We start from the raw sequence: 17,893 nt of genomic DNA, 5'->3' as shown, positions 1-17,893 counted from the left end.
TATGGGGATCATGTGACATTGGAATGGGGAACAAAGAGCAGGAGACTCAGCATTTCAGGTAAATAACCAATTCAAGAATAACAATTGCTAGTATTTCCTGTTATCTTTTTAAAGCGGAGTATCTGCTTTTTATTCACAAATTTAGAAGCTGTTTGGCTTCTAAATTTGTGACTATCTAAATATCTAAATATCTAATTTTAGATATCTAGAAACAATCTATCAAAATTATGCCTCCTGAGCAACCTGGGGGTTCATTAGGTTAATTAATTAATAGTGGTTAATAAACTCTTTGAAATCCTCTTATTAATGAGGTCACCTAAGTCCAAAGTACTATTATAACCAGGCCTAATGAGGTCAGTGGTTTAAAGAGAGGGTTTTAAACCATATATAAAGCTCCTCTAATGATCGTTGGTACAAGATGAAGGTTAGAAAAGTCAGGTGAGTCTTCATGCTTGTGTTTAAAAGTTTCCTCCACAGCAGTAGAACCCCATTGATGTCTCCTCAGCTGAAGCCAGGTGCGCAGTGATCTACTGACTAATGGATTCTCCAATTGTTAAACCTGTGTTATAGGACAAAGGCCACCACTTTGTGAAAGCTTGAAGTGCAGTTTGCTGCTGAGTACAGAAGATCTTTGCAGACAGAGAGGGGGGATTTTCTCTGTAAGGTTGCAAACAAGGTTAGTGCTGGCTTTCTTATATCTTGTGAAACTTACAAGCTACCATTTCAATGAGACCAAGAATAGAGTTGATTGAGAAAGAAATGGAAAACAGGAAACCTCTTCTAAGTTATGTTCTCTGATGCTCCTGTTGGTATTTTATTTTGTTTTTCCTGTGGAGACCCTAGTAGGAGAATGGGAACACCCAGGCATGGTAGCATGCACATGTGGCTCCCAGCTACTCGGGAGGCTGAGGTGGGAGGATTGCTTGAGCCCAGGAGCTTGAGGCCATAGCGAGCTATGATTATGCCACTGCACTCCAGCCTGGGTGAAAGAGCAAGATCCCATCTTTAAACAAACAAATAAAAAACCAAAACTGATCCTTGAAGGCAGAGGTAGGGCAAGTAACTAGAATGAAAGGATCAGTATTTTTTTAAAGAAAGGGAACAAAATTGTGGGGTCGCCAAGCTTAGAGATGGGATAGAAGTGTATATTTGGTTACATAAGTAAGAAGAAATGCATAGCCCGTGTCAATATGAAATTGGATTGAAGACAGTTGGGAGTTTATACTTAGGAAAGAGAGTGATCCAACAAACCGTGTACTGAGCCTGTGAGAATACTACTTGAAACTGGAAAATGAGAATTGAATTGGAAATAACTCTGCATTTTTTAAAAATATGAAAGCAAATTTTTCTTTAGGAAACTTTCAAGTTTTAAAATTAACCAGTTTCTATTTCAAATCAGAACAGGTCCTGGAAGATAAGATTCCCCACAATGCTATCCTCTGTGGTGTTCTGGGGACTAATTGCCCTCATTGGTAAGTCACTGGCTGAGATTTAGCATTGTTCACAGGGTGTCCACAAAAACCTCCAGCACAATCATGAATCAGAAAGAGCAATGATAATGGGCTCTCTTTCTGACCAGCTTGGCCATTAATCAACTATTATTTCTATAATTAACAGTATGTTCTGCTCGCTAAGCAGGTGAAAAACAGGATCAAATAATCCTGTGGGAATTTCAAATAATCTCGTATTTATTGATCTGCTTACTTCCTGTCTGACAATATACCTATCAGGCTTGATATCTTACTGAGAGGTATGTGGAACAGGGCCTTGGAAGCAAAACACATGAAGAGAAAATTATCAATGCCAAGCAGTTGATGAGAGTTAAATGTGAACAGGTGGGAAAAAAGCACTAGTCTGGGAGGAGTTTGGGAGGAAGAGCTCACATCCAGCTAGGATGCTTAGACATGAAAGGCTTTTTGGGGGGATGTGTCAGTTGAAGAATGCTTGGTGATTTAATAAGAAAAGGGAAGAGCCTGCTGGAGAGGAAGAATGACTTCAGTAAAAGAGCAGAGGCAGAAATGAATGAAAAGTCTTTGGGTTGGTGTGGCCAGGGATAGAAGAGGGGATTTCTGGGGGGAAGCCTGGAAAAATAGGTTGGTGAGTTGGTAAAGGATCTTGAATAAGCGAATGTTAAAACTTTGACCTAAGCAAAATGAAAAGCCATTATGAGCAATGTTCAAGTTGTCTTTAATTATCGAATAATGACTGAAAAGAAAGTGTTTCTAAAATGTTTAATTCTAAATTTGGGAAAACAAGGCTACCCAAAACTAATTTCCAGTTACTTATGGTCAAAAGCAGGGCAACATAGTTTTAAATTTTTGCTCCTTTTTAAATTCCCAGGTGAAAGAAGAGTTAAATAGCCAGCAGATTAATTATGAGCTACCATATTAGCTGTGTATAGCTGAAAGGTGACTCTAATTTAAAAAGGGCCTGTGTGCTTATAATGCCTGCACAGGCAGTATAGGGTCCATGGTCATATTCCATTTCGCTTAAAATAGTGGTTCATAAACTTATGTGTAACAGTCAACTGGGCATGCTGGTTAAAGTGCAGGTTCTTTGGTCTTATACTACAAGATTCTGGTTCAGTAGATCTGGTGTGAAGAGCCCAGTGATAAGCATTTTTAATAAGCATCCTGGGTAACTTTGATGCCTGTGGTCTGTGGGCCACTCAGTAAGCCTGGCAAAGACTGCCTCCCAGTGAAAGGATGTTGAACCTGTCAATATATGGACACTTGATCCAGATAATTGAAACAACCCCTTTCTGTCTCATTCCTTCATCCATCAAACTATCCATTCATCCATTCGGCAAATGTTTATTAAATGTCTACTTTGTGCCAAGCATTGTTACAGGTGCTGAGAAGGATATAGCAAAGAAAAACATCTAGTATCTGACCTGATGAAATTTATCTTCTAGTGAGATGAATGGGCAGAAAGAGAGTGAGAGGAAAAAAGGAAGAGAGAGGGAAAGAATGAGAGGAAGGAAGGAAGAAAAAAACATTTCACCTGTAAAAATTTTTATGTGTTTCTAACATATAAGGACCAGCTCTAGCACAAAAAATTGTTCCTGGTTCATCTTGAACATTTGCTGCCCCAGGCCAGCAATCAGCCATTATCCTGAGGAGCACTGGTTCCTCTTAGCAGAAAATGGCATTTAGAGACCACAATGTGAGAAGTAGGAGTGCTCCATTGCTATGGAGCTGCAATTTCTTTCAGGTGTTTTCAGTGGCAGGAACTAGAAAATACATATTTTAAAAATAAAAACAATTGTGCATTGAGATATTTCACATTTATATTTAAGAATGCAAATATTTTATATCAGTTTTATATTTGTACTTCTGCTATTTACACTAAAAATCCTGTGAGAATACTATCTTGAAACTGGAAAATGAGTATGACATTAGCATTGTTACTCATTTACATATAATAGTGTCTAATGACATTAGATATTAGCATTATTTACATATGTAATTTGTGAATAATGCTAATTTGCACATGTAAATTACTTATTTGCATACAATAGTGTCAAAATAACTATGACAGTAGTACCAATCAATAATGAGACAGTCAGTATAATTTAAGATTTTCTTGTGAGTATTTATGTTCATAGGATGTATTCCTTTGTAGCGTTATACACACGTGGATATATTTTAAAGTCACTTGAGATAATTCTGCTCTATGTGTTTATTAATCTTTTAATTTGATATGGAGTTATGTTCATTTGTTTTTTTTTTTGATTCCTTTTTCCCTATTTAATTTTTAAATTTATGAGAACATTTACATGGTTCCAAAATAAAACTTTAAAAAAGATACAGTTAGTCTATCCTCTATCCCTTTTCCCTCTAACTTCCTCTTTCCCTCTCCATAACTAACAATTTTTATTCATTTCTCGTTCATCCTTGTATTGTTTCTTTTGAAGATATGAGCAAATCACACAAAATAGATAATTGTATTTTCTCCCCTTTCTTACACAAAGAGTCCAATTCTATAAATACTATTGTGTCCCTGGAGAGAATTTTACAGGAGTATATACAGGTCTTACTCATTCCTTTCACAGCTGCATAGTACTCCACTATGGATGTAGCTTCACTTACTCTACCATCCCTATACTGATGACATTTGTGTTGTTTGCAGTTATAAACAGTGCTGAAATGAACAGCCTATCACAAAACTGTGTTCCACAGCAGTGCATGAGACAGCCTATTTCCTCACAACCTCTCCCACAGAGCATATTGCCAAACCTTTGGACTCTCACCAACTAAAGAGTTGGAAAATGCTGTCATAATGATGTTTTCATGTGGCCTTTCTCTTCTTTTGAGTGTGGTTTAACATCTTTTATATCTTTAAAAACCATTTTCATTTTTTGTCTGTAAACTGTCTACATATTCTGCTGATAAGGTGATACTTGGACAGAGACCTGAAGGCAGAATCATGTAGGTACCTGAAGGAATAGCATTCTAGGCAAAAGGAACCACAAACATAAAGGCTTCAAGGCTGAAACCTGCCTGGTGTGTTGAGGGATAAGTGCAAAGAAGAATGTGGCTGGAGGAGAGTGGGTAAAGGGAAGGAGAAGTGGGAACAGGAGCAGAGGGCTAGATCTAGTAGGTCTTGGAGGCTGCAGGCTGGACTTGACTGTTCCCCTAAAGAGGGAGAAAGCCACTGGAAGGTTAAGAGAGAAGACTGATAGCAGCCCATGCATATCCCACAGGGTGATTCTGTCTACTAGGTAGAGGATGGGCTGCAAGAGTGAAGCAGTGAGGTCAGTTAGGGGCTGTTAGGAGAGTCCAGATGAGCAATGATGCTGGTCTGGACCATGACAGTAGCAGAGGTGGGAGAAGTGGTTAGATTCTATTTTTTTATGTCAAACATTTTAACAAAATACATTTTTTTTTTTTTTTGAGATTTGAGACAGGGTCTTGTTCTATTGCCCAGGCTGGAATGCAGTGACACCATCAAAGCTCACTGCAGCCTCGACCTCCTGGGCTCAATCAATCTTCCTGTCTCAGCCTCCTGAGCAGCTGGAATTACAGGCATGTGCCACCACATCAGGCTATGTTTTGTGTTTTTTGTAGAAATGAGTTCTGCCATTTGACCTAAGCAAAATGAAAAGCCATTATGCTTTTCATTTTGCCTGGGCTCAAGCCTGGGCTCGAGCAATCCTCCTGCCTCAGCCTCTCAAAGTGCTGGGATTCTAGGCATGAGCCACCACATCCAGCCCAAAGTACTGTGTTATAACAAATATTTGGACTCTTAAGGTTCAAGTTAACAGTCCTCAAAGCCATTAGAACGAACTTTTCAGTATTACAGAAAATAACCTTGCATCTCCTTTAGCAAAAGCTCTACCTCTCCTTTAACGGGTAGACTTGGACAGAAACATGAGCCGCGTCCTGCACTGCACAGGGGTTTAAGGACCTAAGAGGGAACAGTGGGGGATAAGGAAAGACACAGACACAGACAGAGAGATATAAAAACCTGGGCCAGGTGGTCCGGGAGGTGAGGATGTCAGTCTTTCCGGCCCTGACCTGTCTCAGCGTACTTATATTTTATATGTTCACAAAGCACATAGCAGAGGGAGGGTGCAGTTACTTAGAACAGCCTGTGGTTATTATTCTCATACCTCAGTTAACATACTTCAGCTAAAAACTATCTTGCAGCAAGGTCAGCGAAAGCTAGTTATCTCTCTAGGCCCTTCTGTTCTCTGAGACATACACATCCTCCTGTTGTGGTTTCACTTCCCTGAAGTTCAACCAAAGTTCACAGCAGCCGTGAGGGGGTGTGCTACTCCAGCTCCCTACAGAAACTCACTTTTTAATGACAGAATAAAAAAACAAGAATAGATTGGACTTAAATTATTTTGGCAAATCCAATTTTTACTTCTAATTTTATTAAATAGACATACATAGGAACTCAATTTCATGGTAAATGATATAAAATAAGAATATATTTAAATTGTTATGCACCCTTCTTTCTTATTTTTCTAAACAAAGGCAAATTGTTAATCCAGATGTTCACATCCCCAGAAACATTTGTGTCAGAAGTGTTTTAAAATTCTTTTCAAAACAGGGTGGGAGTGGTGGCTTATGCCTGTAATTCCAGCACTTTGGAAGACTGAGGCTTTTGGTCAAGAGATCGAAAAACAATACATACTGGGGATTCTAAAAGGAGAGAGGGAGGGAGGGAGGCAAGGATTGAAAAACTACACATGAGGTACTGTGTTCACTATTTGGGTGAAAGATCAGTAGAATGCCAATCCTCAGCATTATACAATATGCCCAAATAACAAACGTGCACATGTACCCCCAAATACTAAAAAAAAAAAGCCAAAAACAAAACTCTCAAGGTTCCTGCTGAAAAACCTTCTGTCAGTTTTAATTCTGAGTGAGACTATAGCATGGTATGACTGCAGTGCCTGTAATCCCAGCACTTTGGGAGGCCAAGGAGAGAGGATTGCTTGAGCCCAGGAATTTGAGACTAGCTTGGGCAACATAGCAAAACCCCATCTCTACAAAAAGATAAAATAAGCCAGGCATGATGGTGTGTGCCTGTGGTTCCAGCTACTCAGGAAGCTGGGGTTCTCAGCAAATGTTTGAGCCCAGGTGTTGGTGGCTGCTGTGAGCTATGGTCATGCCACTGCACTGGCGCATGCCTGTAATCCCAGCTACTTGGGAGGCTGAGGCAGGAGAATTACTTGGGAGGCAGAGGTTGCAGTGAGCCGAGATCATGCCATTGCACTCCAGCCTGGGCAACAAGAGCGAAACTCTGTCTTAAGAAAAAAGAAAGAGAGATAAATTTCCTAATATTTTGCATAGTGTTTTAGGATTAAGTGCTGTTGATACAAAACAAAACAAAAGATTGGAGCAGAGTGGATATTGGGGAACTTCTGTCTGATGAACAAATAATGGCAACAAGGGAGTTGGGCAGTTCTGTCTGTGGCCTTCACCTTTGGTTTAGTGATGTTCATCGCAGCAACTCAAGCAGTATCTTCTCACAGGCTTCATGTGAGTTACACTTCTGCCTCCTAGGCACTTCCAGGGGCTCGTACCCGTTCACTCACTCAATGAACCCTCACCTACATCCACGCCTGTACCACGGCTGCTATGGGGACATCATGACCATGAAGACCTCTGGAGCCACCTGTGATGCAAACAGTGCGATGAACTGTGGTAAGTGAAAAGCAAAGGAAACGTTTGGCTTTCCCTCTTTGATCATTTTCAGATTCTTAGGAACTGACTTAATTTTGCAAAGGTATCATCATTATTATGACAATAGTATCAAAATTAAAAATTAACAAAAAACACTATTCTGACCAACCTAACAATCCGTTTCTTTTCATTTTCCACCCCCATTCTTTCCAAACCTTGGTCAGCTGTGTTTATTTCTACATATTGAAACTACTGCTTGAATAAATATTAGACTCTGGCTTTGTTTTCTGGATGGTGCTGCTGTGTTTGCTTCATGTTACAGCAGGCATATCTGAAGGAAGCCAGGATGCTCTTCACACCTCCCCTCTTCTGTAATCCTGTTCCAAAGTCTTCTTCATCATGTTATCCTGATTTTAGGGTGTTGGAGCTGGCAGCAACCACAAGATCACATCAGACCCCAACCCCTCGGTTTACAAATCAGAGCCCAGAGATTCAGCAAAAAGGGGAGACTTCCCAATAGCATAGAACCAGGTAGTGGCAGAGCCAGGCTAAAACATACATTGGCTGACTCCTAGTCCAACACGTTTCCCAGTGCATCAGTGTGGCAGAATTTTTTTTTTTTTTAAGATGGAGTCTTGCTTTGTCACACAGGCTGGAGTGCAATGGCACACTCATGGCTCACTGCAACCTCCACTTCCCAGGTTCAAGTGATTCTCCTGCCTCAGCCTCCTGAGTAGCTGGGGTTACAGGCACCTACCACCATGTCTGGCTAATTTTTGTATTTTTAGTAGAGACGTGGTGTCACCATGTTCGCCAGGCTGGTCTCGAACTCCTGAGCTCGGGTGATCCACCTGCCTCAGCCTCCCAAAGTGCTAGGATTACAGGTGTGAGCAATTTGAAGGAGAAACAGAGCAGAAGCGGCACCTGTTGGAGGTTGTGGACCTGTTTCTGCAGTCAGAGATCAAAAGGATGTCTTAGAATAGTTGTCCCAAGCCACTAGCAGTGATCAGAGGCTGTGGCTAACTTAGCAAATTTTTAAAAACTGTTTTCTTCTGAAGTAGAAGAAACAGTTTCTTTTCTTTTTTTAATTTTAAATTCTTTTTTTTTGAAGATGGGCTCTCACTGTGATGCCCAGGCTGGTTCCTAACTCCTCCTGGGCTCAAGCGATCCTCCTGTTTCAGCCTCCTGAGTAGCAGGGACTGACTTCAGGCACCCACTATCATGCCCAGAAAAACAGTTTCTTTTCTATTTACGTAGGGATCCGTGGTTCCGAAATGTTTGCTGAGATGGATTTGAGGGCCATAAAACGTTACCAGACTCTGATCAAAGAAGTCGGGCAGAAACATTGTGTGGACCCTGCTATCATCGCAGCCATTATCTCCAGGGAAAGCCATGGCGGAGCTGTCCTGCAAGACGGCTGGGACCACAGGGGGCTTAAATTTGGCTTGATGCAGGTATCTAGCTAGAAATTTTCTATCCAACCCACTTCATCCCTCCTCAGAAGCTCAACCCCAACTAGAAATCTATTTGCAGTGCTTCCAAGCCCCAAAATACCCTGGCATCTGGCTACAGGTACTCCAGCATAATATTTTTTTTTTTGAGACAGAGTTTCATTCTTGTTGCCCAGGCTGGAGTACAATGGCGTGATCTCGGCTCGCTGCAACCTCCACTCCCGGGTTCAAGTGATTCTCCTGCCTCAGCCTCCTCAGTAGCTGGGATTACAGACACACACCACCACCCCCAGCTAAATTTTTGTGTTTTTAGTAGAGATGGGATTTCATCTTGTTAGCCAGGCTGGTCTCATCTTCCTGACCTCAGGTGATCCACCCTCCTCGGCCTCCCAGAGTGCTGGGATTACAGATGTGAGCCTCTGTGCCCAGCCACTCCAGAAAAATTTGATCTGGGACTTCTGTAACACATCTTTATATTTCATTCAAGACTTAATCATTATTAGATATCTTTTAAAAAAAGTATTTTAGGAGTTTCATACCTACCATTCTGCAATAAATAATACATAATATACTAAAACTGAGAAAATCTTATAAACAGCACTATTGTTACAGGTATTCTCTTGGGGTTCATGAAGTAGTAAATTTCATCCATGTGGATCAAAAGACCATACAATTAAGCCCTACTTGAAACAACTTGTTCCTTTGGGTAAACTGGAAGAAAGGGATCCAAATTATCTGGATATTTGCTTCCAGGATGTATTTTAAATTGTCTGTAGAAATACAGACTTCCCAGTTAGAAGCAAATTTTTAACTGAATTAGCTGGATTATTATTTCTTACTATAAAAGTCATAAATGTCTAGACTTTGGGTGTTGTTTCAAAACAACTTTTTAATTCTTTTTTTGTATATTAGAATGTTCAGTTAAAACTGTGCCATGTCCATTTCTCCCAAACCTTACTTCATTTCTCTGACTCTCATCTCTATGAAAGAAAGAACAGTAGAATTGACTCTTTGGGAATAAAGGCTGGTATCTATGACTTGAATACAAGGAGAGGAAATTAGGAATGGCAGAAAAATGTGTTACCTCATCCAGATGCTCACTTTATTATCTAAATTTTCTAGCTTGACAAACAAAAGTACCCCCCTGTTGGTACCTGGGACAGCAAAGAACACCTTTCACAGGCTGCTGGGATTCTAACAGATGACATTAAGGCAATCCAGAAAAAATTCCCCATGTGGAGTGTTGCTCAGCACCTCAAAGGTAGACTGTATTCTAAGTACTCTGTTTAAATGAGCAATGAATGAGACCACTGAAGTGTGACCCGAGACTCCTTGGGAGCATTTCCACGGGATCAGCAGTGGACCTGGGAGGAGATGTCTAGGGGCTGCATTTGCATTCTCTGAACCATTGAGTTACTTTGAGTGGCCCTCAATCCCCAACCTCCATTTCCCCTTCTGCAGAATGTTGGGGTTCTCATTCATTGCTTATTGAGCCATTGAATGATACCTTGAAACAGTGAGACCCTGTTTCTATTAAAAAAAACAGCTGGGCATGGGGACACACTCCAGTAGTTCCAGCTACTCAGAAGGCTGAGGCAGGAGGATTGCTTGTGCCTGGGAGGTTGAGAGGCTGCAGTGAGCATTGATTATATCACTGCACTCCAGCCCAGAAGACAGAGTGAGACCCTCTCAAAAAAAAAAAAAAAAAAAAAAGAATATATTTGCCTACCTCTCATAGATTTTTTTTCTGTTATAAGAAATTGTCAATAACTTTCCGAATTGTCTGAACAAACTTTTACTCTGTGAGTATTCTCAGGACTTCAGGTACTATATATTCAAGTGGAAATCTCTGCTTGGCTGACCACAGGTGCCCTTAAGGTCAGCATCTCCCAGATGGAATTAACTCACTAGCCTCCCACTATAAATTTGCTCTTTATTCTGCATTTTAGGTGTCTTTCTGGCACCATAATGTAATCAGTCATCCCAGCCAGAAAACCAGATTGCTTTCTTAGGCTCTCTGGTTCCTTCTTTCTTCACACCCAACCACATCAATTCCTATTACGTTTACCTCCGACTGGCCCATGTTATGCCCTCCACACTCTAATGGCTTAATCAGAACAGTTTCTATTCTCTATTTCAAGGTCCTTGAAGGCAGGGATCAGGACCAGGCATCTTTTTCTCTGGATATGAGAACAGAGCACAATTATGTTAAACACATACATAACTACTAAAGATAAAATTCTAGGGTAAAATAGCACACACATGCATATGTACACATACCCAAAGAAATAAGTATGTCTTGGGTACCTTGCAGTCAGTGTGGCACCTCTCCTGGCACACAGTAGGTGGCTTGAAAACATTTCCTGAATGAATGAGTGAGTGAATAAATGAGTGAGTTATTCAATAAATGAGAGAATGTTACAAGCATTCTCAGCAGAGGATAACTGGGGGTCTAGTTCTGCCAGGCCTGGATTACATAAAAAAGCAAATCTGATTTTTGCAACAAGAAAAAACAAAGAGTTTGGAAAAAGAGAAAGAAAGCAATCTGGAATTTTCCCAGTGATTCTTGGGGTAGCATGTCCTTTCAGAAAATGAGAAAGGGAGGAGGAGTTGGGATTGCCTGCTTTGGAAGATTTGCCTGGAGAGCTAACATCTTGGCAATGCTCATTGCTTATTTCTGCTGAAAGTTAACATTTGAGCCTAACTCTCTGTGTTTCATTTCAGGCGGTCTCTCAGCTTTTAAGTCAGGAGTTGAAGCAATTGCCACCCCGGCAGACATAGACAATGACTTCGTCAATGATATCGTTGCCCGAGCTAAGTTCTATAAACGACAAAGCTTCTAGGCAAAGCTCTGCAGGTGGGCCAGGTTGGCAGAGTGCTCAGATGGCCACATTTGGGAGTTTTATATGAATGTGTTGTACTCAACACTGGCAAAGAAATGATTAAAATCATAAAAGAAAATTCATTTCCTGATTTTCTGAATGAAAGTAAGAATTGAAAAAAGGAAAGAAAAATAAAAGAAATCCACCCAGTTCACAATATGGTTCCCAGGAAATGTACATAGACATATACATATATATACACACACAGACACACACATATATATATAATTACTTTGTAGTAAATGTGAATGTCATGGCAAATGGCATCTACATATTCCAGCGAGGCTTCATTTTAGCCCACGATTCCAATGCCCACCTATTCCCTGCCTACCAGAATTGCTAACAAGTTAAATAAGCCTTACTCAAGCTTTCGTCCTTTTCCCAGTATCTGCCCAAACTACTTGGGCTTTGCTTATGAGAAACTCCTGGCTCGTAAGCCAGCCAACTCATGGGACAATGAAGGAAATAGGGATGGAATTCTAGTTTCATAGGAAACTGAGAGCCAACTGAGGTGAAGCTGTCATTTAAATTAGGTACAGCAAATCCTTCAAACCCACAGCAGCCTCCTGTGTTTTCTATTGTTTGTGAAGATCCAGGGACTGGCTTTTCTTATTTTCAGCAGTTGCTGCTGCAAACTTTCTTTAACGGGGTCCACCCCTCACAAGACACGGCTGAAGATAAGCATATAGGATCCAAATCAATTATGGTTCTTTGGTTCCAAGCAAAGTAACCACTTATAGAAATTTTAAGCAATAAAAGGAAATTACGGGAAGGCTAAAAAGCCAAGTGAGAAGGTCAAGGAGATGAAGGGACACCAGGCAACTTTGGGGTCTGGATAGCAGGAGTGGGTTAACCGTATTTTACAGCATCCCCAGTAAGTGAATGAATTAGCACCCTCACCAATACGCATACATGTACTCTAAACACCTTTTTCTGATTATTTCATCATTCTGCGTCACTTTCATAATGCCAGGAGAGGTTCGGAGCTGTTTATCTTGGGTCACATATACATCTACCCCTTGGCTATTTTGCCCACACTACCCACAGTGGAGAAGAAACAACTCTCTAGAAGGAAACTGTGTGCTGTTTGTGGCCTTTACTTCCACAGTCAGGAGAGGACACAAGCACTAACATGTTGGAGTGTAAAGTGGACGTGTGACGGTGTGGCCCTGCTGGGCCTTTAACTCCCTTTGGAGATGTTCAATGAATGTTTCAGCCCATCACTTCTGTTTCTGAAAAGGATTCAAAATCATACACATCTGCCTCTGAGCCCCCTTGGAGAAAGCCAAGTAAATCCTTCTTTGCCCACTGATCTCTCAATCCGGCCTGAAGATTTGACCCAGGCAGGACCAGAAATTCTTGTTTCACTGTGCAGGGCAATGGTCAGTTAGTGTGGCAGCCCCTCAGCATGTAGGCCGATAGCTTCTATGACAGTTTGAGGTCCATGCTGTACCAGGTGTTAAGTATTTTTATTATCCTCCCTGCATGTGGGTCATCCAGGATGTTCTTCAGATGTTCACTTTGCTCAGGAATGATTTCTTTTGGGTTTTCCCTCATATTCATGAATTTCATCTAATCGCTAGCCCCTTCAATGTCACTACTTCAACAATAAAGTACATCTAGATGAGATCACTTTCAAGTAATTTGAAAAACAAGAAATAGTACGCTCACGTGTTTCCCAAGTGTATTCCCCTAGTATTCTCTTGTTGACTAGGATGCCAAGAGATGTCCCATGGGAGACCTCACATTCAAGTTGTCTTAGTTTTGTTTCCCAGAAGCAGAACTTAAGGCAAGGATTCAAGTGTGGCTAGTTGGTTTTGGAACACTGGTATGAGGTGGCTCGATGATACGGAACAGTAAGACAGCCAGTAAAACATGTCATCAAGCCACCTACCACAGTGGGCACCTGAGCTCAGCCTTGCGGGAAAACTGCTAGGAATGGTGCAACACCCACACCACAGAATTATTCTGCCCAAGGTACAAGGAGCTGGGGCATTTATACATCAACTCCTGAAAGCCATTGCTTGAGGAATCTGCCTGTAGGGCTTTGGGGGAAAGTGTTAATTCTTTGGTACTCTGGTTTGCCTTGCAAAAAAGCAGCACACATTTCTGAATTTCCAAGGAAAAGGGGCTGCAGGCACAGAGGTACAAATACTGGCAGTTGGAAATCAACTGAAAATTCTAAAAGACCTAGGGATATGGGAGGGTGCTAACAGCATCGACTTTACCAGGGTTAGGTACACCTGGAGGTTGGGAATATCCTTCAAACATTGCTTGTTTTCATCTATGACTTAACAATATGGTAAGAACAATCTGAAAATAACACACAAGCTTCGTTATGTCTGGTGATTTTCATGCCAAGATTCTCCACGACCTCTTAGAATTAATAATTAGATATGATACAGCTATCCCAGTCCTTATCCTCTTCCCATCTCCATCTAGCTCAACAGCTGATTCCCAGGGATTTGCTGAGAACAATGTCAAAGATGTTAGATGCAAATGTGGCACTATTAGATATGATATCCAGTCATCCTCAATTTTCTTTATATTTTTTGCCTGTGCCCCTTTCAGGCATTATGAATTATTATGTGTCTACATTCTATTATGTAAAATAGCATTTCTTTTATAGTTGTCCAAAACTAGCTTCTTAGGCCAGGTGTGGTGGCTCACGCCTGTAATCCCAGCACTTTGGGAGGCCAATGCAGGAGGATTACTTGAGCCCAGGAGTCTTGAGCCCAGGAGTTCGAGACCAGCCTGGGCAACATGGCAAAACCCTATCTCTACAAAAATTACCGAGGCCCGAGGCCTGATAGCACACGCCTGCAGTCCCAGCTGCTTGGGAGGCTGAGGCTGGAGAATCACCTTAGCCTGGTGAGGTCGAGGCTGCATGCAGTGAGTCATGATTGCAGCACTTCACTTCAGCCCAGACAACAAAGTAAAACCTTGTCTCAAACAAAAAATTCCAAAACCAAACCAAAACAAACAAAAAAACTAGGTTCTTACTGCAGGATGAAGAAAAATTGTCTTCTAAATTTTTTTTTTTAGGTTTTGAAGGGAAGGCGAGGGTTAAAGAAGGACACAAAGACAGAGAGTGGTGGCTCTACAGCTAGTGCAGGCTTTATGTCCAGTGTAAGCCCTTCAGAGGTGGGGACCAGCTTAATCCCAGTGCCCACCGCTGCTTACAGTCTGGGGCAATTATAGGCTGGGCGGGAGTGGTCTGGAAGGGTTGGGACATGGCCTGCTGCCTGGGAAAATGTTGATAACATGTTCCCATGATTAGGCACTTTGGTGCTTGTTCCGGTGGAGTGTGATGTTCCTTACACTTTCTTCCAGCAGAATATAAGAGAGTCAGGAGGTTGGGCAGGCTGTTTCTTACAACCTGAACCCCTGTGGAATGTTTTACTTTGACTAAGGTCTGTGAAATGACAGGGGCAGGGAGGGGGGCCTACAAAATGCTACAATTTGGACTAACAATTTTCAAAGCAAAAAAAAAAAATAAATAAACCTAAAAATATTTTCCTTGCTGGACTTACAATTATATTCTCATCCTTTCTTTTTCTTGGCCATTAATTCCTCACTTGCTAAGAGAACTGTGACATAATAAGAAATACATGTTTGATCTCTGCAGCGTGGTGCAGGGGAAGCAAGGGGAGGAAGTCTCTGCTTCCACACCTGTGATCTCTAAGAACGCTCTCCACACTGATGATTGAAGTGCTGTGTGCTGTTATGCCTTCTATTTTACAATACTAGGTAGGGGAAACATTCCCCAGGCAGACACAATGTCCATTCCCACAACACAACCAGGCAAGAGATGCAGCAAGCACTTCTCATGAAGCCTGTTGAACAACACTAGTTCGCCTACAAACTTTAATTCCATCAACCACTACATTCCTAACTGTGGCCTCCATTAGGACTTAACAGGTTTTGGTGTTACAATACTAGGTGTTAAGAAGTGTTAGGCCGGGCGTGTGGCTTATGCCTGTAATCCCAGCACTTTGGGAGGCCGAGGCAGGTGGATCACCTAAGGTCAGGAGTTCAAGATTAGCCTAGCCAACATGGTGAAACCTTGTCTCTACTAAAAATACAAAAATTAGCTGGGCTTGGTGGCACACATCTGTAATCCCAGCTACTGGGGAGGCTGAAGCAGGAGACTCACTCGAATCCAGGAGGCGGAGGTTGCAGTAAGTCGAGATTGTGCCACTGCACTCCAGCCTGGGCAACAGAGTGAGACTCTGTCTCAAAAAAATAAAGTGTCTGCCTCAGGGCTTCATCAATGGGTTTTGGAACCACAGTGCTGGGATTCCTGTATCCAGTCCCAGTAACCTTTTCTCCATACCCCCGACCATTTTACCTACTGATGTAGATAAGGCTTTAGGTCCCCACTGAGGAGGGGTAGAGCCAAGGAACTGTGACCCTTTTGTCAATCTTTATCTTGATGGACCTGCTAACCACTGTCGCAGTGATAGCTGGTCAGGTTTCTCATGGTAAACTTCGCCTTCTGGCTTTCTAAATTTCTCCAAATTGGAGTAAATAGAGCAGACTTGTTTGGAACCCTTTAATGTTGAGGGACCAGCAGGGGGGTCCCTTGGGCTTGCTCAGCCTTTGGTAGTGCTGTGTTAAATAGTTTGTTTTAATTCATCACTGTCCATTTTATTCATCCCATTTCTTAATAACCATCTAAAGCTTTCTACACTGCTGGACAAGTCCCACAACTCTCCTCTTTTTCTTCTTTGTTTTGCTCCTGTCAGTATTTTCTTTAAATACTTTCTTTCTTTTTTTTGAGACAGAGCTTCACTCTTGTTGCCCAGGCTGGAGTGCAATAGTGTGATCTCGGCTCACTGCAACCTCTGTCTTCCAGGTTCAAGTGGTTCTCTTGCCTCAGCCACCTGAGTAGCTGGGACTATAGGTGCGTACCACCACGCCCAGCATTTTTTTTTTTTTTTTTTAAGTAGAGACGAGGTTTCACCATGTTGGCCAGGCTGGTCTCGAACTCCTGACCTCAGGTGATCTACCCACCTCGGCCTCCCAAAGTTGCTGGGATTACAGGCATGAGCCACCACACCTGGTCAAGCATCTTATTTCTTAATTGCTGTTTAAAATTTTCTACCATGCTAAGATCTGCCCTTTGCCTTTCTCCATTCTCTTCTTAATTAACCTAATGTGTTTTTTTTTCAACTTTTATTTTAGATTCAATGGGTACTTGTGCAGACTTGTACAGAGTATATTGCATGACGCTGAGGCTTGGAGTAAGATTGAACTCATCATCTAGGTAGTGAGCATAGTACCCAGTAGGTAGTTTTTCAGCCCTTGCCCTCCTCTCTACTTCCCCCCTTTTATAGTCTCCTGTGTCTCTTGTTCCCATCTTTATGTCCATGTGTACCCAGTGTTTTGCTCTTACTTATAAGTGAGAACATGCAGTATTTGGTTTTCTCTTTCTGCATTAGTTCTCTTAGAATTATGGCCTCCCGCTGCAGCCATGTTGCTGCAAAGGACATGATTTTTTTCTCTTTTTTAATAGTGGCATAATATTCCATGGTGTATATGCACTACGTTTTCTTTATCTAATCCACCATTAATGGACACCTAGGTTGATTCCATGTCTTTGTTATCATGAATAGTGCTGTGATAAACATATGGGTGCATGTGTCTTTTTGGTAGAATGATTTATTTATTTTTTGGGGGTGTACATCCAGGAATGAGTTTGCTGGGTTGAATGGTGGCTCTATTTTTGGTTCTTTGTGAAATCTCCACATTGCTTTCCCTAGTGGCTGAGCTAATTTACATTCCCACCAACAGTGTATAAGCATTCCCTTTTCTCCACAGCCTTGCCAGCATTTATTTTTACAATTTTTAAATAGTAGCCGTAGTGTCAGATGGTATCTTACTGAGGTTTTGATTTGCATTTCTCTGATGATTAGTGATGATGAGCATTTTTAAAATATGTTTGTTGGTTGCTTGTAAGTCTTCTTTTGAGAAGTGTCTGTTCATGTTGCCTACTTTTTAATGGGGTTATTTGTGTTTTGCTTGTTGGTTTGCTTAAGTTCCCTATAGATTCTGGATATTAGACCTTTGCCGATGCAGAGTTTGCAAATACTTTTTCCCATTCTTTTGTCTGTTTACTCTGTTAATAATTTCTTTTGCTGTGCAGAAACTCTTTAGTTTAATTAGGTCCCATTTGCCAAGTTTTGTTTTTGTTGCAATTGCTTTTGAGGACTTAACCACAAATTCTTTGCCAAAGCCACCGTCAAGAAGGGTATTTCCTAGATTTTCTTCTAGGATTTTTATAGTTTGAGGTCTTACATTTAAGTTTTTAATTCATCTTGAGTTTATTTTTGTATACGGTAAGAGGTAGGGGTCCATTTTATTCTTCTGAATATGGCTAGCCATTCATCCTAGCACCAATTATTGAATAAGGAGTCCC

The 17,893-nt window shown here is 41.4% G+C and overlaps 1 protein-coding gene across 1 annotated transcript; it reads left to right on the top strand.

Moving 5' to 3' along the window:
- The first annotated feature begins 663 nt into the window (after positions 1-663).
- LYG2 (lysozyme g2) lies at positions 664-11,531 on the top strand. The gene is made up of 6 exons (XM_012475870.2): positions 664-676; positions 1,400-1,472; positions 7,020-7,160; positions 8,397-8,593; positions 9,713-9,851; positions 11,315-11,531. The coding sequence occupies exons 2-6, from the start codon at positions 1,430-1,432 to the stop codon at positions 11,431-11,433; spliced, it is 639 nt and encodes a 212-aa protein (XP_012331293.1). The 5' UTR covers positions 664-676; positions 1,400-1,429; the 3' UTR covers positions 11,434-11,531.
- Positions 11,532-17,893: the final 6,362 nt, after the last annotated feature.

Source organism: Aotus nancymaae, unplaced genomic scaffold, assembly GCF_030222135.1.
Source record: "Aotus nancymaae isolate 86718 unplaced genomic scaffold, 86718_ANA_hifiasm-v0.15.2.pri h1tg000131l, whole genome shotgun sequence".
NCBI classification, from domain to species: Eukaryota; Metazoa; Chordata; class Mammalia; order Primates; family Aotidae; genus Aotus; species Aotus nancymaae.
This window is presented reverse-complemented; position numbering and strand designations above follow the sequence as displayed.